The sequence below is a fragment of the Gymnogyps californianus genome, chromosome 5 (genome assembly GCF_018139145.2).
Source record: "Gymnogyps californianus isolate 813 chromosome 5, ASM1813914v2, whole genome shotgun sequence".
NCBI classification, from domain to species: domain Eukaryota; kingdom Metazoa; phylum Chordata; class Aves; order Accipitriformes; family Cathartidae; genus Gymnogyps; species Gymnogyps californianus.
Window position 1 is genome coordinate 30,860,521 of NC_059475.1, and position 23,313 is coordinate 30,883,833.

A 23,313-nucleotide genomic window follows, 5' to 3' on the forward strand; every position below is an offset into this window, starting at 1 on the left:
TAGACTGAACCATGAATCTTCAGGCTCAGCAAAAGTCTTCAAGCAAAAGGACTGGGAAACGAATTACCTATTTTAATGAGCAGGAAATACCTGTGTCATCAAAAGAACCACAGCAGCAGCTTAAGGAAGGACAGTACTATGGTCATGGAGGGAATATACCGGTTTCCCAAACTATGGAGATTTCTCATGCAGGAGGATTAACAAGTGCCCCCAACAACGTTGCTTTGATGAACTCTGTTTACAATCAAGATAGGGGAGAAGCAATGATGATGTCCCAGACAGTAACAGCTGTCAAATGGCAGAATTCACTAATGGGAAACCGGTTGCCAGAGAGGGGTGACAGCCACTGGCAGGCTCCACCTTCGATGTGGAACCACAGTATGGTTTTTGGGGGCAACCCAAAAGGACCCCACTCCAATGCTGGTGCCCCAGGCTTCTATGGCCACCCAGAAGCCCTTAAAAGAAATCAAGAGAAAGGAGTGTTTGTGTCACAGCTGGACTTATATGGAGATGCTGTCCAGCAGATGATGTCCCAGAAGGCTCAGCTGGAACAGCAAGCCCTGGTTAGACAGCAAGCTCAAATTAATTCTTTTCATCAGATGCAAAAACAGCAGCAGCAGAATCAAAGTCTGCCGTTACAGCCTTTCCAACTTGCATTTGGTCACCAAGGCCAAAAGCAGGGTCTTCCTGAATTGTTACATGTCTTTCAAGAGGCCCCAGCTTCTTCCAGTCCAGCATTTACTGCTCAACAAAAACAGCAAGCTCTTCCCCAGCTACAACTGTTTGAAAATTTCTATCCTCAGCAGCAGCAGCAGCAACAGGCTGCCACACAAGCCTTCAGTCTGCAGCAAACTACTTCCATAGCACAGCCTCATGTGGCAGCTGCAGCACCTCAGCATCACATGATGGCACACCAGTTTCAGCAAACAGAGAGGAACCAGGAGCTATTCAAGGCTCTAACAGAGCAGAACCCACAGACTGTGCTACCTCAGACCCAGATTCCCTTTCCAAGAAGGTCACGGAGACTCTCCAAAGAAGGTGTCCTGCTGACATCTGCAGGAGAAGTGTTGACTTCTAAGCAGGCAGAAGAACAACCTAGCAATTTGTTTCTGCATCACTGGCAAACACATCAGCAAGAGGTTCCATTACAGCAGCCACCTGAATCACTGGCCCACAACAAAAGTGGCTATTCGCACCCCAAGAGAATGGATCTGGGGCAGAAGGATGTCCTGGTCAATAGTGAGCTGTGCCAGATGGAAACAGACAGGCAAGCCACCGCCCAGAATGGTAGAGATGGGGAGAAACAGGCAGCAGCAGCTGAAGAAAATACTCAGAGAACTAATGATTTTCAGGGTGTGAGAGGTGGTGTAATCCAGAGTACACGACGGAGACGGCGTGTTTCTCAAGAAGCCAATTTGCTAACTTTAGCCCAAAAAGCTGTTGAGCTGGCTTCTCTTCAGAATGTAAAGGTAAGGTATACATCCTAACCAATATAGCATGTTTTAGACTACAAAATAGGGCTGAAATGAAAGGAATTTATGTACGTATGCAGGATAGGATGGTATCTTGATGCAAGAAGTGTTGTAGTACAGCAAGGGCAGCTCTGGAATGGTGACATGTAAGTTCAGCTACTGTAATTCATAGGCGCGGGAGAACAGAGATCTAGTGCAGGGAAACCACCTAAGGGCAGTTTTATTTCACTAATACTGAATGTGATTTTAGCCCAGGGCTTCAAAATATGGACATTTTCAGCTTAGGCCTCAAGCTGATCAGGAATTTAGAGAGACAAGTATAAGCAGTTCACTTGGTGTCTTTTTACCAATTTAACATTCTCTTCCTTTTCTGTTAAAAGGCTACTGCTTACCTGCCAGTTTTTCAGTTTTAGCAATTAAAGTGTTTCTAAATTGTGCTATCTAAAAATTACATAATGCAATTTGCGTGTTCAATATTTCCCAAATATTAAAAGCCTGAGGAAACCTCACTTACAGGAAGAACTTACACCAGGCATAACAAAGGTCGGTCTGATGCGGTATCCTGTTTCTGAGAATGACCTGCAGCAAATGTTGAGAGACTGGTAACCTGAGGACAAAGTCTGCCTGTAGACCTTCTGTAAGGCTTGATGGGGAAAAAATTTAGTGTTGGCTGATTAGCTGGTTCACTACTCTTATCCTTTTGCTGTCCCATCAGCCTAAACTGTACAGTATGTATTCCATATGGCAAGATGACAGGCTTCAAAATTAACTAGCCTAGGGGAGGCAAGTGGTGGGATTTTTGGAGTTGGCTGGGGGTTGAGGGGTTTTTTTGGTGGTTTTCTTTCAGCTGTGGTTTGACTAATCTTTCATTGAGTGCCTTTTATGAGAAGTAAAGATACACTTTTCTTTGGAAGCTGTGTTGCCAGAGGCTGGTGAAATACGGGTGTTAGAGCATGAGCTACTTTTACGTACAGTTTTGCCACTTGAGTTGCTGCCCAGTCAGACAACAAAGGGAAGGAAATTTTATTCCCCCTCTTGTTCTCATCATCATTTTTTTTCCTAGTCTGTCTGTGGCCATTTTTTCCAGTCCCTTCCGTAGAGGGATGTACTATTTGAGTGAAAGAACTGAACTAATAAACAATGAGGCCAAATATCCATAGCCTACTCCATCTCTTGCACAGCAGACAGCAACCAGTGACTGTTGATGCTGTCTTCAATCCTTTTTGCTCTAACTCCAGTTGACCAAGCAGATTTGATAGAAAACTAGTAGTAGTTAGCAGCATGAGCTATTTGCTCATACTCTCCCAGCCATTGTATGGTTATATTGCAGGAAGGCCTACAATTCACATTGCAGTCTGATCACCAACACAGTGGCAAGAAGAAGCTAATAGAGCATCTAGGAAAAGGCCCTGAGAGGCAAAGCAAGAAATTGGCTGTTTGAAGGCATGTCTGCTTGCAGCTTAATTCATAATGTAAAGACCAGAGAAGTGTTTTGATAGATGCTATTTTGTTCTTTGCAGTTATGCAAGCAGCTTGTTTGCTTCCATGATGGCACTAGCAGAAGAACTCTTTAGGTTTAGATCTCTTCAGGCTTTCAGGATGAGGTTTTGAAAGATGTTAAAATTCTTACCCGAGGTCTGATGGATTTTACATCTTTAAGGGGGTTGGATATCACATGAGGGAGAAAAAGAAAACATGTTTACTGGAGGAGAGTGGTCTGCTTCTCTTATCAGTGTCTTTCTGTTATAAACAGCCTAGAAGCCTTCTCTAGCATAGGTTATGTGAAGAGCATGTAAGAAGGCCATAGGGTTAAATTATTGATGAAAGAAGATACATTCATAATTTGAACCAGTTGTTTGAACATTCCAATGTAGGTGTGTGTACCTTATGCGAAAACAGTATTTTGGACAGTAGTATTTGTCTACGTGTAGTGTCACAACTGATGCTTTGCACCAGAGCTGCCCATCATATTGTGCGTGCCTTTTTCAAGTGGTGCAAGCTTATTGCTGCTTATAGGCTGCAGCAAATTCTCCACTCTTAGTTTTATGGTTTCATTTCACATATAACTGTTATAAGCAAAAAGGCGGTGTAATTTGTTTTCTTTAATAGTGCAGAAAACTTTTCTCAGATCTGAAATCTTAAGGGTGTCTGGATTTAAATATTTCTTTATGGAAGGGAGACAAAGGGTTTAGTTACCTGGCCTCTTTCCACTGGCACAGGGCAGGGCACCAGCTGCCACATACAAAAGGAAAAGAAAAAAAAGTTTTATTTGTGGAATGGCAGTTCTGGACTCACCTCCTTCATGGACAAGCTTCAGTTTGACTGCAGAGAGAAGCTGCCTTTACTGTTAGCAAGATGATGCAGAATGATGGCAGAAAGCACTGTACGGGCAGGTGTTTCTAAAAGGCTGGTGTGGTTTCTTGTCTGATCACAGCAGTGGCCTTGGAACAGTTCTTCCAGCTATTGCAATTGGGTTTTGTCTATGAATTCTAAATTTTTTAGAAACCACTGGAAGGATAGACAGGATCAATGCCAAAATGACTGATGGGTTTCTGTGGGTGTCCTGGAGGACTCTAGATCACTACTTCATCCCTCAATATTTATGCAAGAGTCTAAATGGAAGTGCAACAAGTTGCACTTGCTGGAGTTATCCAGCAGCCCTCCTGCCCCAAATTCTGCAACAGAGATGCTGAGCTAGCTGAAAATCCCCTAGCAGTTCTACAGATGAAGCTCCTGTCCCTTGTTAAATGACTCCTTTCTGCTTACCTCTTTGCATAATCAAACAGTTGAGAAACTATTTCGGGATCTGAAACAAATAGCTTAATTCCAAAATCAGTCGAGTCCCCTCTTAGTAAACCTTAAATATGTGTGATCTTTCATGACCAGAAAAGCTCTGGTGTGGACCAGAGCATCTTTAAGGATGTTTCAGCTATTTATATTAAGTTCCCAGTGGTGCCTTCTCTCTATCTCTACTACTGTTCAGGTCTCCTCCTTCCTCTTTTCTCTTGAACGGGTCACCTCTCCCATCATCAAGGAAGAGAGTCCTTTACTGGTTACCTCCCAATCTTGAAAATAAAAGGAGCATGGTTAACTGATCATACAGCCAAAGAAATGTGACATCTTTTGTGTGACTAGCTGCCATAATTTCCTCCTTGTAGTCAGGAAATTATTTCATGTCTCTTGACCTACAGAGATCTGTGTAGCACACAGGAAGTACCTGAGGTTTGTAGATGGGTCAGAATTGGTGCTCGTTCACATATTCATATTGCCATTACTTGTTTGATTGCTGTTATTCTCTCGGGTACCCAGAAAGTACGCTAGAGTGCTTGCACTAGTAGCAGCTACATCAGAAGGAAAAAAAGTAGTCTGATTGAAACCAAGACTTTTCTTGGCAGCGGTCTAAAGAATGTAGTATGAATGCACCACTCTAAACAGTGGTGCAAAACTATCTACTGTGGCTCTCACTGCCAGAGGAAGACCCCAGAGCTAGCGCAGATGTTTAACTAGGCTTCAGTAATAAGGTGGTAACAGCATAAATTTCCCTGATGAATGGAGGCCCATGTATAGCAGCATGAAGCCACATGTGAGCTTGTTTCTTCAGGTATGGGCAAGACTAGTGGAAGTAGGCATCTGTTTCCAGTAGATGACCTGTTTATATGTTTAAAAAGGCATCCTTGTTAGTCTCTCTTTCCTGAAGTAGTGGAGGGAGGCTACAAAAATTTACATGAGCCCCTTACTATCTAGAGGTAGCGGTCCCTAGTGACATCTCTGTCAGCATGGTGAATGCCCTCCAAATCCAAAATTGGTAGTCTCATGGGAAAGTACAGGTGCCTATCACCAGCCTGGAGTGAAGGGAGGTCCTCAGAGCTCATTAGTTCCTCCTGCAGTGCAACCTGGGGCAGCTGATGCCAGTTGTGACTTCTCAGTTGTGTGTTTCTTCATTGCTTGGTGAGGGCAGATATCTCCAGTCTCTGTGAAGAAGCAGACTTCTAAACTGCAGTGTCACTTACAGGATAAACCTTTCTGTGCACACTCAGCCTTACTGGAATAAAAGGTCTTGGAAGGAGGCAGTCCTTAAATCTTCTTGATATGATTGATTTTATTTGCTCAAGCTTGGCACCTAGCTTTTTTTGAAGGCTTAGTGTTTCAGAGTGGACCTGTTTGCTCTTGAAAGCAATAAAAATTACTAGGACTCTCATTTGGAGAGAGGCCAAAGCACTGACTCCACGCGCTCGCTGATGCATCTTGTGACAATACAGTTGCACTTCCCTCAATATAGTATCAAAGTGGGACTTCGGTCTAGTGTCCTAGCTATCATGGGTTGACTCTTCATGGGCCAGCTGGAGCACGTTCTCTCACTCATCAGTGAAGCCGGCTTTCTTGATCTATGACCACAGTGAAGTGACTGGGGAGGTGTCTGAATCCTTATGACAGAACCTGCTTATGCTAGCTTTTTAATCAGGATTAGGTATTCTTAATGGCACACAATAGTTTCTTTTTCAGGACTTCAGTAAATTTCTGCAAAATTTTGGAAGTCCGGGTTGGAGACCTCTTGTCATACCTGAGAGATAATGTGCCTTAGTTTCCACCTACAAAACACAGCTGTTCAGGTAGATTCCTCAGTAGACTGTGGCTCTGATGGGAGGATGAGTTTGCATACCTAATCCTGTCCAAAGGCTTTCCAAACAGCTCTAAGTTAGAGAGAAGTTCTGAAACACCAAAAGGAGCATCTTCTACAGCTTCTAGATTGCACTTCATCAGAGCTCAAGAAGGCCTTTTACATCCCTGAAGAGAGGTGGTTTTGAAAGTTATACTTTAATATCTGGCTTCTAAGTGAGCTGGCAACTGCTTTTGAATTGAGAGTGGAATGAACATGTGGATAGTCATGTGAAGGACTAGAAATCACTGGTCTGACAGTACCTGAAGCCATTTGGTGTTACAGTATCCATGTGTTTATTCAGTAACTCATCCTCCATTCCCATGTCCTTGGAGCTCAATTTTCTAGGGTTTCCATGGGTAAAAGAAAGCAGAGACGTGGAAGCTGTAATACCAAGGCAAAAAGTGCCAGCTTGCAGTTACGCCGTATTGATTCTGCTGAGCAAAAGTCCTTCAGGCTCAAGTCTGGTTAGACAACAAACCTCAAAGACTCCAGTTATAATAAGGAAAGTTGCTTCTGTCATGTAAATTGGAAAAAATGAAGTGAAAAGCTAGCTCTGTTTTTTCTATGAGAGATTTAATTAAGATTATCATGGTTCAGTCTTTCCTGGAACGGAAGTCCAATATTTGAAATTAATAACCTGCAGCTTATGATCATTGCTAAAACTGAAGAATCTTTGTTGGAAGTTATATGGCAGGGCACAAAATTCATCTGGAAAATAAAATGTCAAACCACAGGTAGTGAAATGATACTTAAGAACGATGTATACAAATATTCTAGCAGTTGAGACTAAAGGCAATCCTCAAGTAATTTTAAGAAATTTTGGTAACACTTTTGTGAAGTATTCTTTTTCGTCCAGTAACGCTTTTCCAAATCCATTTCAGCTTGCAAATTGCATTGAGAAACTTGATATACACTGAAAGTGAGATATCATCTGATTTATTATGTAAGCACTACAGGACTTTTAAGGAATCTATTTTTCTTCTCAGGAACTGGATACTTCAGAAGAGAAGAAGAGTGTGCTGATTGCAGCTCCAGGACCTACAGCTGCAAAAAGTGTTGTGGAATTCACCAGTTCTTCACCAGCTCCCAAAAGAGCCCGGGAGGATAACAGCCTCGTGCCTCTTATCATTCCTGTGTCTGTGCCAGTGAGAAAAATTGACTTGCAGAGCCTTGGAAAGGAAAAGTCTGAGGATGGAAAGCTCCAGAGAGGCCAAACAAATGATCGAGCTCCTTGTGAACGCAAGCCTTCTGTGATAGTCACTCGGAGGCGATCTAATCGTAATACTAACATGGAAACCTCAAATCAGGTATGGATAGACTAAGAAACCAAAGATGAGCCAAATCTGTTAGATTTAATCATGTAGTTTTTATCCATAAGCTTTTCTATTAAAGTAGCTTGATCTCAAGGCTTGAACTTGGAGTGGTTTTAGTCTAGGGACTGTGGACTTTTTTCATCATAATATTGCTATATATTTGGGCATCACTGGCTTTTCATGACCTACAGCTAATGCTAGTACAGCCAAGCAATGCTCCACTACTAAACAGTGAATAAAGCCAGACACTAGGCTAAATAGTCTGAGTAAAGAGTGCTTTCTCTGTACATACCTAGATAATAATAAATTGTGAGTAGTGCATATGTCTCTGTCTATGAATAAAATCCAAAGTGAAGATTTATTCTCATGGAATTGAAATCTCTTACTGAGATTCTGAAGGTCAGTACTTGAGTGTTCCCTTTCAGTGTGGTGCTGTTGAGTAGGTTTTTGGTTTTGGGTTTTTTTTGTCTCTCCTATTCAGAAGTACGATAGAATGTTCAGATATCAGAGAAACGGCAAGCATCTAAGGAGGTTTCTCTGCATTTAAATGCTTGACTGTCTAATACAATATTGTTATATTGTCTTCTGTTCTCTTATTGCTATTTGGTGTTACCCTATATCTGTACTAGGGTTCTGCTATGCTTTTATGTCCTCTTTTAAAGCTACCCTGAGGTCATTATCTTTCCAGCCAAAGGTTGGACCAGACATATGTGTAGTTCTTGTAAAATATAACTTCATAAGCACTCAGAGCTAGTGTTGCTACCTAATAGTTCCTGTGTCCATTCCCCATCTTCTTCCTCCCTCTTTCCCTTTGTGATAATTGTTGAGACACCCTCCAACTGCCCTATCCAGATTTTGAGCTGACATGAAAGAATGTTGTCATCTCACTGAAGTTTTTCAAATGACCTGAGGTTTTAAAATGAAATTAAGTATGTAATTTTTTTTCTAATAGCATGAAGATGCTGTTCCAAAGGATGAAGCAGAGGGCTTTACCCGGAAACCAAAGCAGCGGCCAAGACCTGAGCCACTCTTCATACCACCAAAAGCTGGCACCTTTATTGCACCACCTGTTTATTCTAACATTACTCCATATCAGAGCCACTTACGGTCACCTGTCCGTCTGGCAGATCATCCTTCAGATAGGAATTTTGAGCTACCTCCTTACACTCCTCCGCCAATTCTCAGTCCAGTGAGAGAAGGCTCTGGGCTATATTTTAATGCTATCCTCTCTTCAAGTGGTCATTCGGTTCCACCTCCAATGACCCCTAAAAGTGCTCACAGAACTCTGCTTAGATCAAGTAAGTTCTGCTTTGTCCTTCCTTTCTTGGCTAATTTATGATTAGGAACTGTGGAGTAATAGGAGGAAGATCATGACTTTAGGAGGTGTGGTTATGTGGAACTGGGACTTCTTCATGATAGTGTGGGGAGCTAGGATGGAGGAAATGCAGTGTTCCTTCCATCTGGGCATGCATGTTAAGATGCATTCACAAGTAATCTGCAACACCCCCTACTGACGTTCTTAGGAATGGAAAAGTCAGTTCTTCTATAATAGATTGTCATTATCTTGAATTGAGGGGACAGTAAATAGTTATTACTAAGATGTAGATGGTGACTGGAAGGTAAGTTCTTGGTCATCTTAAACTCCTTTAGTGTATGGGTACCTTTTTTGAGAGATGGATAGCTCTGATTAGATTTACAAGCTGTGTGAAGAGTATATCTGAAGTGTGAAGAATGTATCTCATGATATGAGATATGAAGATGAGCTGTCTGAGCAGTTCTTTCTTTTCCTTGCAGATAGTTCAGAAGTTACCCCTCCTGTTCTTACGGTAGTGGGGGAAGCCACCCCGGTCAGTATTGAACCGTAAGTACCCAGTAGATTCTTAGCCTGATAGTAAATGTACTTCCTTTCTTCCTGCTAAACCTTCAAGCTGCTCCCTGTACAGTTGATGTATCTCTGTTTTAAAGCTATTTGTATTGGTGACTCAAAATATATATTGTCTTTATTAAAAATTACTCCATACGATAAATAATGTTTGTGTGGTCAAACACACCTTGTAATTCTGGTGATGTTAACTGCTTTCTATTACTGCTCATCTGTCTCTGGGCAGAAATACTATTGGTTGGCTAAAGGTGAATCTATCCTGTTTCGTTGTACACAAACACTTCTTTGTACGCTGTATGTTTGTTTTAGAGCGGGGAAATAATGCTCCTTTAGAGGAAGGCCAAAACATAGTATGGAAAAATGTACTTAGCTCTCACATGGACTGGTCAGATTGCGGGTTATCCATGCGATGTGTATTAGCTGCAGCGCAACTGTGAACATGACTTTGCTTCCTCCTGGGCTAGCTCAGTTTGAAAGCACTACAGCCAGTTGCATACAGTGTGTGTGGCCTGAGCTAATAAGCCTCTTTAGTCTTTTTAGCCAGCTGTGTACTGGGAAAGCTCAGACATATGTGGACCCAGGAGCACTAGGGAACACAGTTTGGAGGTAGTGAAGCTGGAGTTATGAGCTTAGGCTTCGTGCCAGTCCTGCTAAACCTGAGCAGAGTACCAAAAAGGCAGAGTAACAAATGTCTCTGCACAGTCCTTGCAAACCCTCTGGGAGTGTTATCAGCTCAAGTTCAGTGCTGTAGACCTACAGCAAAGTAGTTCCAATTCATTATTATACCTAGGTTAATAAACTCTTGCGAAATCTAAATATGGAGATGCATGGCATGGAAACACCCATATGCCATAAAAACATTCACGTGGCTCTGCATTGCTGACTGTGCAGTCAGGAATCTCTGCTCTAACCCTACAGCGTATCCTGTAACATTTGAGATATTTAACTCAAACTCTCCCCAAATAAATACCAGGCTGCTTTTACTTTTTCTTCCAAAATGGCTTATATTTTAAAAATTGACTGGAGCATGTGTTGGCAATTTATTTTTTCTTGCCCTTTTTCCATTCTGCCTTCCTGTTTGAAGCTGAGTTTTCTGCGCTTTTGGCAGCAGGCTGTCCTGAGCAAATGTTGTAATTGTGAATGAACCCAGATTATTCTTGTCACCTTTGCAAATCCCTTCCAGGCTGAGCCCTTTCATGGAAACAAGCACATTTGGTGTTGTTTAAATCTGTTTTGAAAATGGCTTAATTCATCTTTTTGTTATTGGTTCATTTCACACTAATCCAGGGGAACCTCTTCTTGAACAGCTATTTTTTTGTTTCCCCCCAGGTCTTGATCTTTGACCTCTCTATGGTGCAATTGTCTTAGGCTGTTGTGTCTGTTGGTTTAAATTGCTGAAGTTAATGACATAGAGTTAGCTGCAATTTTAGTCGTGTGTGAAAATTTTCCCATTTGTTGCTGGAAATTTCAAAACATAGTAACTTAGTAATGCAAGTTCATTTCCTGTTGCCAAAAGGGAGTTACGTGCAAAGAGTTGTCTTGCTATCATCTTAAGTCTTACTGAACAGATGCTTACACAGGTAGGTAGCTTTATCTTTTAACCAAGATAAATTAAATAATTCTGTGTCGTTGAAGTAATCAGTTTGCTGCTCTAAAGCTAGTTTGTGCAGCACTGTTGTGGTCAGTTATGTAGACACATCTTCTATAAAGGAAATACGGCAGGAAGCACTCTTTTAAGAAAAAAATGTTTAATTTCATTTATAGTCTTGACTCTGTCAGAAGTTGACTGTAACTTGTATTATACTTGTAACCCAGTATTGTGTTCTTAATTGCTTGTGCTTTGCCAGACCTTCTGCTAATGCTTCTCAAAAGGTCATTTCATTGCAGAGTTTTGGAATAGGAAGTGTGATAATGAAGCTTAATTCTTCTATTTGTGAAGTAGTACAATAGGCAGCTGGTGTCACAGATCTTTGTGTCCTGCTGGTTTTGCAGTTCAGTTGCTTCGAAGTCTTAAAGTCACCCCTCAGCTAGCCAGCCTTAAGCATAGCTGTCGTGCATCAACTGTGAATTCTCTTCCCAATTCACAGCCTCAGTTCTGGATGTTACCACACTCAGCTGTATACTGGGGCATCGCAGGAGCACCATCGGTGCTTACAGGCAAGAGCTTTTGCTGTACTGAAATCTAGGCTTCATCAGTAAAGGAATCATGGAATAACATAGCTTGAATGGACCTCTGCAGGTCATCTGGTCCAAGCCCCAGCTCAGAGCAGGCCGAATTAGATCAGGTTACTCAGGTCAACTCTTGCACTAGAAATCCGTTTTATTTGCAGGTACAAGGTCTAATTCTTAGGCTTTTCTAGCCCAGGGATGCCATATTCTAAGTTTAGTTTCAAGATAAAAAGTAACTTCTGATAGCCTTTCAAGAAGGCCCATGTTCTTTCCCTCCAGCTCTTCCAACTGCCTTTCTCCCTCTCACGGGTGAGGCCAGAGGAGTCTCTGTCTTGGGACACACAATCTCTCAAACTTCCCAATGCAGTAACAGCCTTTTTATCTGTTTCCAGTTGACAGCAAAGTGTCAGTTTCCAGCAGTCATCCCTTCTAGGGTGGATCATAATCCATAACCCTTTCCTCCCCTGTGAAACTGCATGCCATGACAATAAGCGAGACTAATCACAGTGAGCAGAAGACTCCACGTTAACATCATTCTGCAGTCCATCACAGTGTGCTGAAAGGAGGACTTATCAGGGTGTTTGTTTTGCTTTGGTTTTTAGCAAGGTCTTCTCAGTCTTGCATGAAATCTCTTCCTTTTTATTTTTGGTCTGGATTGTGCTGTTTCTGTCCAAGATAATCAAGATAGGTGAAGGAAAAATGGAAAACTATATAGTGTTACAGTTTTAATAGACTTTTGTACCTGTAAAACACTCAAAACCAAACTTTGAGGTTTTCTTGGGGTTCGTCATTCCCCAAGCAGGTTCCTCTTTTAGTGTGCATTTGAAATTGAATTACTTTTGAGAAGCAGATCCTGAAACAGTTCCAACCATGGGCATCAGAGAGGGGACATTTTCAACTGTTTTAATTCTCCGCTGCCCACAGCCATGATGCGAGATGTGTAATGTCCCTGTCGCTTTACCTTCGACAGGTATTGGAGATAGTGGTTTTGGGAAAATGACAGATAGTATATGGCAGCCTGTCTAAACCTTTCCTGCTACATCTGTCATGCTGATGTCATCTTGTCATCACCTACTGGAAGGAAGTTAGCATCAATCTGTGCATCTAGCAGATTCTGTTTGTCCAAGTAGGAATCCCACCCTGTCAATGTCGAGCTGCTGCTGAATGGGTGGGTGAAGTCAGAACAAGTGTGTAGGGTAGTTATCTTCTGCATCTCTTCGTTTATACACACATGAATTGTAAACCATTCCCCTCAAGTGTGAGGAAGTAGATCTGGATCTGCTATAGATGCAAAAGAAATAGTTTGTAAAATCTCTTTTTATCTTTGTTAGAATTCAGCCATTTGTTTTGAATGCAGGCTTTTCCAACTCATGACATCTCATGATGCAGATGCTTACTGACAATACCAAAGTGATGTATTAGGCAGAAAAAAGGGAATGAAGGTGTTTCCTTCTTCCCCTTCTATAACATAAAATGATACCCTCTTCCTTCCATTTGATACTACAGTTTTCTAGAACTTCAAAACATCCTATTGGAACACTTGCTAGTATCTCTCTGGGTTTTTGTATGGGTTGTATCTCTTGTTTCAAGGCCTCCCCACGCCTTTTCCAGACTCTTGCTTTCATAATAGACATGCGTGTGTCATTTCAGAACAGCAGAGGACCAGAAAAGTCTGGAGGCTGGCATTTCTCAGATGTTTTTGTTAACTATTCCTTATTGTACTAGATCATGCTTTTTCTCTGGTAACTGTGTTTCCCCCCATACTGGGGAGGAACCAAGCCAAGACTTGAGAATTATAGCAAACCTTGTCCTGGGCAGGGAGCTTTACCTTTTTTCTAATGAAGCAACTCCAGAGTTCAGTCATCTTGTGGGCACTGCCTGATCTACTCTGTCAAAAAGAGCTTATTTCTCTATCCTTTACTATTTCAGGAGCTACCAGTATGGTGCTAGCTGACTGACATCTGAAAGAGGAACATTTTTGCATTAAGCATAGATACCTTATTTCAGAATAGGAGATTTTCATTATATTCTAAGTGGTCTGAGCAGCAGCTGTTCTCAAATACCTTGGTTTTCTGATATCTTGGTTTTCTGAAGGGTCTTTTTGCTAGCTTAGCTTGGACGTTTCTTTTGCTCTCCTCTGGACCTCTGAATTGCATGCATAGTTGCTATATTACTTAGAAAGTTGTCCTTGGACTTATTTTACACTGAGTTTGTGTAGCTATTGCTGTCTCTCTGCATATTTTGCCACTGAGTAAGAGACGTAGAGCCAATGACAAAGGACATCCATTCTCTCAATGTTTGCTGTGCTATTGGTGTAGGCCTCCAGACCTCCAAGTCTGGTAGAGCAGTCTTTCAAAGGTGGTTCTTACTTATCTCTGTGCACAAAATTGTGTTTGCTAGTACAGAGTAGAATCTCTGTGGATGGTCATTTGACTTAAAGCAAGTGTAGTGCTCTGTGGATTGCGTGTTGTGAAAAATCTGTCCACTAATTCAGAATCTAAAAGTATGAGATTGTTGCTAAAAGTTTGGGATTTGATTTTGATACGGAATGAGCAATACAGCTTTCATTGTTTTATATTTTTGGTTTCAGTTGTTAGAAATAGTTTCTAGAAGATACTAGCTTGTGTCAAGATCATAAAGGACCAGACTTTGAGATTGATCCTGCTTTGAATGGGGAGTTGGACCAGATAGTCTCCAGAAGTCCCTTTCAACCTAAATGATGCTATGATTCTGTAGTTATGGCTGGCAAAACATTAATGCTAAAACAGGCTCACCTCTTTTATGCATGAGGAGCAAGCTTGCCATAAAAGAAGTCCGTGTGACAGCCTCTCAAAAAGTGATGGTTATTGAAAACTAATAACTGTTCTTTGAGCAGTTATTTAGGGGATCCTAATTTAAATACAATTTCAACCATTGTTGATAAGACAATAGAAACTGGTAATGGATTTAAAACCTCTCACCTTTTGAGTCATACTTATTAGTGTAACCTGTAACACCTGAAAGCTGTTCGTGTTATATGCCAGAGCCTGCTGCATTTCAGTTTCTTTGTAATTAGTGCTTCTAGCAGAGATGGAGACTTTCTGGATATTGTAAAGGGGGCCTGACCATTACTTTCTACCTTTTCTGCAGGCGAATAAATGTAGGAACTCGCTTTCAAGCAGAAATCCCGTCGCTCCAGGACAGATCTTTGGCAGCAGTTGATGAACATAAAGCAGAGCTGGTGTGGCAGCCATGGGGCGACCTGGAAACCAACAAAGTCACCCAAGAGAATGGTAAGAATGTGGAAGGCTGGTAAATAGGATGGAATTGTCACAGTTGTAGGGGTAACCACATATCTACTGCAGCATAATCTAAAATCTCTCAAAGCTGCCAGTCAAGTGACATGTTTGAGTGGTCTTGAAAACAGTGTTAGGAGTAAAACTTGTTTATCAGGTTGCGTGTGGCAGCAGGGAGGTTGATAGGATTGTGGTTTTTTAATTGAGATAAAATGGGACCATTTGTTACTGGTCAGGCAAAGAGCAGCCTTTTGCTCCGTGAAGCTTCCTTGTCTTTGTTAACATTTGAACGCCACATGCACTCAACTTCTGTATTTTCAAGGGATGTTCTAGACATAATAATATTTTGGAAAAATCAAGTTGTAGACGGCAGTCAGGATGAGGAAGCAGGAGTTGTGGCAGCTAGTAGCAGACTTGGGGAGCTGTCTGCTGTTGCACATGGGTTGTGGCAGTATAAATCCTGAAGGGAAGAGGAAGTGGGCAGGCTTGGAAGAAATCTTTCTGATGACAGAGGAAAAAAGGATATTGTGAAATGGAAATTCACAATGTAAGGGGGAGGATTCAGGAAATCTCTGAGGTGAAGGGAGATGGGAAGACATAGGAGGGAGGACATTTGCAAGAAATTCCATGTGTAAATAGTGCTGCATGCAGAGTAACGTTGCATGACCTTGCGGTCTAATGAGTTCTTGTGTCCCAGATTTGACCCAGATAAATTTGCAAGGACATTCAACTTCTCTGAGAGTTTTACTTTCTGTTATGTCTAGCCCTGCTTCAAAAGAGCTAATTAATGATGCAAATCCTGTAGGAAACTCCATTTTAATCTTCTTATCTGAATTTGTTTGGTACCTCTGTGGAAATAGTGGAAAACCTGCTAGCTGCTGCCTGTTCAAGCATTTTTCCTGGGGCTGGAACCAACCAGGAGCTGGCGCTGCATTTCTTACATGAAGCAAAGGGAAGCATTCTGGTGAGTCTTCCCAGCTTTTCACCTTGATGTGGTCAAAGATGTTAATGAAGGCCAGGTAACCTGTCATTCCTGAGAGGAGAGCCTCGCAAACTCCTTCCTATGCATCTGGCTCCCACTACTTAGTGTCCCTTGGATGTCCCTAAAGTGAGTTCTGCCTGATGTACAGTGCCATGTTCAGTTACTATCTTGCATATTGCCAACTTCGACATGTTTGGCTTTTTAACAAACAGAGTGATAGTTTACCACTCTGGCGAGTGAGCTGAGACCGCTGAATGAATCTTAAATGTCTTCCTGGGAAGATGACCATGTTGGAAGGAAAAATAAGAGGCTGGGGCTGAAGCTAAGACACAAAGTGCAGTGTATTGCTCCTCTTACTTTTGACAGATCCATTTAACTTCTCTGTGCATGTCTATAGAATGGCTGTGCTGCTAGTTTTATATCGGTATTGTAAGACATGATACTCTTTCATAAATGCGCTTTGACACCCCTGGGAGGTAATATCAAAGAGCAGAGCATAGCATAAGGCACAGGGCTCTCATCCTTTTATAGTTATAAGATTCATTTAACCTGGCATAAATCATCCCTGTGGACAGGAGTATCCCACACTTCTGCCTGGCTGCTTGTTTCCCATCCCCTGTAGTGCACCAGCACTGACATTTGTGAGACTGTATTGACCTGCATGGGAGAAGAGAACAAATAAAAAGTAATTTTTGTGTGTATGTGTTAGGTTTCTGCTAGATAAGTTCCCAGAACCAGCCCACCATTGTGAATGCTGTTGCTGGCATTAGAGAGGAGCAGGGCTGCCCCTGGCAGCAGGAGCTCACTGTTAAGGTGATTTAAACAGCTAATGGAAGCATGACTCCGTTCTCTCCTTCCTGCTGACTTTGAAAGCACTTCCAGTTTAAATGCAAAGTGAAAAGCAGCCTGAGAGGGGTTTTTTTGTGTGGAATCTTTCAGTCACATGACTGCTCTGTTTTATTTTGAAATATTGCTTAGTTAAGTGAGATAAGATCACAATGACTTGGATGTTTAAGACAGACATCATATAGGGTGGCGTTTTTGGATGTATGTAACTTAGGCCTTCAGTAAATGAGAGGAAACTGCTGCATGGTCTCTGTCTGTGGAATTAACTCTCTCCCAATACCGTGGTGATTGCATTGGAAAGTGTCAATTCAGAGAGACATGAAGAGGTGCTGAGAGGTTACCACTTGCCTGTGGTACCCAAAACTCAGTGGATAGTCAAGAATGTGATTTTTAAAGTTGTCCCAAATGTTAAACTGTGCTACGGTTCTTTTCAGTTAGCTTGCCAGGAAGGAGAGGATTAACAATTGCCTGATCTTTGTTTTAAATACCCCAAACATTAAATTTGATTTGTGTTTATCTTAGGGAGCTTTGACCAAACTGCTGTTGAAGAGGCCAGTACGATCACCTACCCACCCTTTGGCAGATTATCACTACACAGGTTTGTTAACCAGAATAACTCCGTGCTGCCTGTCTATCATAAAGGAATTTTTCTATCCTTTTCTGCCCTTTTGGGGACCTCTGTAACATTACAATAAGATTAAAAGACCACTTTTCTCTCTGGTAAATCAAATGATGGCTTGCCAGGAATTTTCCCTGTGCAAATTATGACACTTATAATGTAAGAAACACTGCATCTCTCAGAACATGTGCATGTGTGTATTTGCATATGTGTGTGTTCTGATTTCCTTTATGGGAAAAAGGGAATGTGATCCCTTATACTAAGGCACAGAGAATGCAGAAAGATAGCTAGTATGTACAAGAATGGCTGTGGTAACCTCAGAACCACAGCCTCTCTGGCATGAATTTCCAAGGTGGAGTTAAGAGGGGGTTTTATGGGAAGAGTTTTCAAGCTTGGTGAAGAAAGCTCAGCCAACTATTGATGCCTGTCAATGTTTCTGCAAAATTTAAATGCCATAAACTGCCTTTGTAGTCTTGTATCTAATTAGAAAAGTCAGCCGTGTGACGCTAACTTCAGTGATGAAGAATGACCATAGCCACCTGAAAGACCTGATGTAAGGTGGTAGAGAGACATCTAATAGCTGGTGCCACAAAGCATAGAAGTTACATTTCTTCATTATTACACACTCCTACTATAATGGCTGGGAAATATTACTTGAGTAATATCTATAATGCAGGAGGAGATTCCAAAATGTGTTTACTATTAGAGGCAAGGGTGCTAGGATAGTAGGAATATTTGAGATGTAATAAATCTTCAAGTACAGTGGATTGGTGCTGAAAGAGAAGATCCTGTTCTCCTGCCCCACCATTTCCCTTGTATAATATCTAATGACTGAGCCACCACAAAGTGTGTATATTCACCTTGCTGTTTTGTTGGAAAACATCTTAGTTCATCTAATTGACTGGTTTTTGCAAGCTGAACTGAGTTAACCTGTGCTGATGAGTACTAGATCTAACACAAAGGAAGTGATGAGAGGAGGGCTGAAGTGGAGCAGTAGGGGAGGGGTTAACAGCAGTCTGCAGTTACGCTGGATGAGGTGTGATGAGAGACTGCACCCTTGCGTGTGTGTATTGGTCTTATTTAAGGCGAACATGAAGAAAAAGTACGTGGAAGAGTAAACATTTGAAATTGCAAGGGCTTCCATTACAACTTTTTTTCCTCCAGGGTCAGACAAGTGGAAAGTTGCTGAAAAAAAACTTTTCAACAAAGGCATTGCAATCTACAAGAAAGACTTTTTCTTGGTCCAAAAGCTTGTAAGTTACTTTTTTTTTTTTTTTTTTTAATGACAGCAATGATACATTCTTACACGTTTGTGAGCATTTGGAAGTTCAATGCAGGAAGTTCAATCTTGATTTTTCTGAAACCTCAGTATTAAGCATTAAGTCCTGCACTCAAAAGATTTCAGAGAAATTTTATCATCCAGCACAGCATAAAATCTCACTAGAAAGCTAGAACAATAGTGTTTGTTTTGCTGTTGTTGTTTACTTAACCATTGTACTTACTGCATTACTTCCATTAGTCCACACTGCAGATATCACTTCTACAGGGCGTATTTATAGACCACTGGTAATGTTCCAGTACAGCTTAAATGGCTTGCTTATAAAACTAAATAGAAACACATCCTTGCTACTGATGAAAAGGACCAAAGAAGGATATGTGAATGATGCATCCTTTAGGATCTCTCTTCCCAGCTTTCTGTGACAATGATAGTAAAAATGATCATTCCCATCTATTTTCATGAGGTATGACACTTCAGTGGGGGGAAATCGCTGAAGGAGAGCGCAAAAGCAGGAGCTGCATACATATTTACTGCATAAATTCCCGAAAGGCATTTAAGTTGCAAAAGCCCAGAAGCTAAGAATATATTCCAAAACTTCCAGAAAAATCACTGATAGAGAATATGTAGATGGTCACAGGTCTGTACTGATAATTGTCTACCACCATATGTGTATGAAATGGATGTGGCCAAAATGGGAAAGGGCTTCAAACCTTCCTTTCCATTTTTGGATCGGTATTCTGGTCTGGTCTTCTCTGAAGTGCTGGTGGAAAATAAAGCTCCCCCATAAAACTGAAAGGCTGCTCTCAAGCCTGACAGCTCAACTGGAACATTTTGGAGGCTAAAAGGTGCATTAAGCTTACAAAGTGCCAGGTTCTGTCACCTTTACATTGACCAGCTTTTCTTTTGAAAGTTGGTCCTGTAGTTCTCAGTGAATAACAGTGGCAATAGGGGGTGGGCTGTGGGATGTGGCATACAGGCAAATATGACACAGAAAAGAGGGCTTTAACAGCACTTGTGGTGGAATGGAGACTACTGAGGAAAGAAAAATACAAAGTGTATTTATTGCACCTTTAGTAATTATTTATAAGCCTTCTTAAAATCATGTAATCCATTGGACTTTTATGTTTTTTAAACACCAGATAAAAACCAAAACAGTGGCTCAGTGTGTGGAATTCTACTACACATACAAGAAACAGGTGAAAATTGGTCGGAATGGGACCTTAATCTTTGGGGACATTGATGTTGCTAGTGAGAAATCTATGAAAGATGAAGCTGAAGTTGACATCAAGGTAATTTCCTAAATTTCTCTCACCTCTTTTGCGCTGTGGTGTGAAGTCTGAGTTTGTGTGTTGTCTCATTTGCTGGTAAAATCAAAAGCAGAAACAATCTGGCCAGAGTAGAGGAGTCCAGACTCACAAACTTGTGTCCTGTGTCACATAATGACATTTACTTACAAACACCAAAATTAACAGTTCCTTTATCTTCTGATGAAGAGTTCCCATAGGTTTGCACGCGTCCTTCCTCCCAGAAGGGACATTTACAGTGAAGAACAGGGGCATGTGGAGGAGGAGGAAGAGGAGGAAGAAGAGGAGGCAGAGGAAGGGTTGGATAACAGAAAGAAGAGCACAGTTCCTCTCAAAGATGAACAGACACTACAAGATGGTGTAATAGTAAGTGCTGCATTGTGCATGTTGTGCTTTCTGTGCCACCTTTACCCTGCAACTAGTTTAGAAAATACCGGGTGGACGGTTCCAGATGTAAAAAGTTTCTACCTCTGACTTCTCCCAGAGCAAGAGACTGGCTGAGGAAGCTTAGAGTATTACTAGCAACCAGACTGTGTGCTGTGGTGGGAGAACTGGGAAGGGGGGAAAAAACGCAATATAATTCTTTGTGATTGGTGTACACATAGGACCATGATGAGAAATGTCCTGAAAATATCCTGAAGACTTTATCATTAAATAAAACCTTGGTCTGGAATAAATGAAGCACAGGAACTCAGCCATTGTTTTCTTTCAGATGGTGGGTTTAAATTTCAGTTTGCCTTAACTGTTCCCCTCTCTCCAAAGGCCAATGATGCCAATATGAGGAGTCAAGAGGCAACTGTCACAGGCAGAATTGGAAGGAAGCCAAGGGAGACAACACTGAAGCCTCGAAAGCCTATTACTGCTCCAGTGCAGAGGAGGAGGCGGAAACAGAAGATAAAATCCGATGCTACCAGTAAAACTCAGAACACAGAAAACACATTTCCATGTAAAAAATGTGGCAGGTAAGAGCAACTCTGCTTCCAGCAATAGTCACAGAATTGTAGTACGGCATCTCCTGTGGAAGCTTATTCTCAAATGAGCTTTCCTTCTGTCTATTTAGGCCAGAGACACTGGCAATAATTTTAATGACTTATTGCCCCACTAATACTTGCAGATAGGGATTTTTACATCTATTGATATTAAGATACTACTACTTGGATAATGACCTGCTGCTGACTGTTTTTCCTCAAATGGAATGAGACACCACTTGCATTTCAACTGTGTGCAGTATTTGATGTTAAGCTGCACTTTCAAACAGCTGCTGTATTGCCCCTCTGTAATGCCTACATTTTTGTAACAAGTAATTTCTATATATTTGCTAGATCACATATTAAGAATATGGTATAGACTTATGAACAGTGGTGTAGAAATACAAGACACTACCATTGTTATAGTAGCAGATATTAGGCCAGTAGGTACACAGTTCATCTGGTTAAACTTGCACCCATCTTCTGTGTCTGTAAAATATGTTTGTCTTTCCTTACACAGTTCTAGTAGTTTTTGTAGGTTTGTTGCCAACAGATTAATAAATGTCAAGAAAATTGTTCGTTACATAAATTGCTTACTCTTAAAAGAATAGAGTCTCTTGTAATACCAGTGGTTATCCCTTTATTTAAAAAAAGGCACCAAGCTAGGGGATGGCAAGAAAATGCAATCTCCGTCTAGTTACATCACCAGGGGTGTTGGCAGATTCCTGCTGTGGCTGGGACTTAGCTGGCCCTGCCAAGGTACCCTGGCTCTGTGCGCTCAGGGAGCATGTGGCATTGGAAAGGGCAGTGCTGTCAGAAGTCAGGCAGTTAGGATTTGGTCCTGGCCACTGACAAAGGAGAAGCAGGCCAGGATTCTTAATGGTGTCGAAACTTTTCTTGTGGCATTTGGTGCAAAAGCCAAATAGGTAATGGCGAAAGATGGAGGGATAGATCATAGAAATGCAAAGTCAGGAGGAAAAAGCTCAAGTGTTTCTAGCTGTGTGGACGAGGCTCGGGAGTGGCATTTGGCCGTTGTTCACCTCCATGTTTATTGTATTTTTGCAGCATAGGGGGAATGCCTAGAAACCAGGGCCCTGTTGTGTTAAGCAGCATGTGCGTATTTCCGATACCAGCGCTGCCCCTCTGAATTTAGAAAATTTAAGAGCTGAATGAGAGATAAGAGGAAATGGCCATATTAAGAAATGAAGCGAGTGGTTTGAGGGTGCTCAGGATCTCCTGCTAACGTTGTACCTAGTGCTGGCACACGCCGAGTCAGAAGTGGCGTTTGCTGTAGATGCTCTATTGCAATGCCAGTGTGAGTTCCTGTGATTTCCTGTGCCGAAGCTCACAAACTTGAGGCTGGAGTAGCAGAATTCTCTCTCTTCTGGAGAATTGATGAAGGAGGCTGTAGGAGACACCAATGCTAACGTACATGTGTGCTTCCTCAGGGTGTTCTACAAGGTGAAAAGCCGCAGTGCTCACATGAAAAGCCACGCAGAGCAGGAAAAGAAGGCGGCCGCACTGAAGCAGCAAGAGAAAGAGGCAGCAGCAGCGGCAGCAGCAGCCCACAGCCAGGCCCGGCAGGAATTGAGCAGCGAGAGTGAGAGCAGCAGCAGTGGAAGCAGCAGTGCGAGCTCGGATGAAGATGGAGAAATATAGCAGCAGACCAGAAGTGGAGGGAGTAGCAAGGCTGGACCCAGCCTCCCTCTTGGTGGTCTCACTTTTTTTGCTTGCACTTTTCTTACCTGAACCATCAGGTCTCAGTTTCAGTGCTGCCGTTTCCTCATGCTACATGTTCCACTTCACCTTGCCAGTACTGACCAAGCTGGAATGGTGGATGAAAAGATTTCTTTCAACTTGGATTTTTTTTTTTAAAAACAAATAAGATTTCTATTCTATTTATAGTGATACCTGAGGTACATAATAGAACAATGTCACCTGCAGTGGAAGTAAGTTCTCTCTCAGGTCAGTCAGACCTTTCTTCTTGTGCTTGTCAGGAATCATGATAACAGGGCTCTTGGATATAAAGGTTTCCAGACCGGAGCAAGAAAATGATGCTCTGCTCTGAGCTAAGTGTATCCAGTTACTGTGACACTGGTGATTTCTAGATATTTCCTTTCTCAGCAAGTTCTCCCTCCTGTTACACTTTTCTGTCTTTCTTTCTGAGCATTTATTCAGGCAGCCAACAAGTTTTGTGGAAAGATGGTGTGCACTTTTGGCCTCTGCTTCACAAAAATGAAAAGTGGGATGAGCAAGACACTCTTCTTCTTTTTGAGAGGAAGTTTTATTTTTCAAAAGGAAGCCTGAGGTGGTTTCTTTTATGCCATTAAGAATGCAGCAATGGATATTAAAATATCCTGTGGGATTAGAGTAGCCACAGGCCTTGTAGGTTGTCTCATCTTGGAAAACAAAATAGTCTGCCTTTGATTAACTTAATGGAAAGTAGTCTGGGCTTCACAAGTGCAATTTAAAATGAAAACTGCTGGTTTTGACTTTGCATAAATGGGAGCAAGTTTGTTTAGTGAAAATGAACCAAGACCTTCT

At 41.7% G+C, this 23,313-nt stretch overlaps 1 protein-coding gene across 1 annotated transcript; it reads left to right on the top strand.

The window, feature by feature from the left end:
* Positions 1–23,313, top strand: MIDEAS (mitotic deacetylase associated SANT domain protein). The gene is made up of 12 exons (XM_050897502.1): positions 1–1,469; positions 7,119–7,439; positions 8,398–8,743; positions 9,240–9,306; positions 14,626–14,768; positions 15,632–15,735; positions 17,122–17,197; positions 18,383–18,471; positions 19,637–19,786; positions 19,991–20,167; positions 20,564–20,763; positions 22,218–23,313. Exons 1-12 carry the CDS (start codon positions 12–14, stop codon positions 22,426–22,428), a joined length of 3,342 nt encoding a protein of 1,113 aa, XP_050753459.1. The 5' UTR covers positions 1–11; the 3' UTR covers positions 22,429–23,313.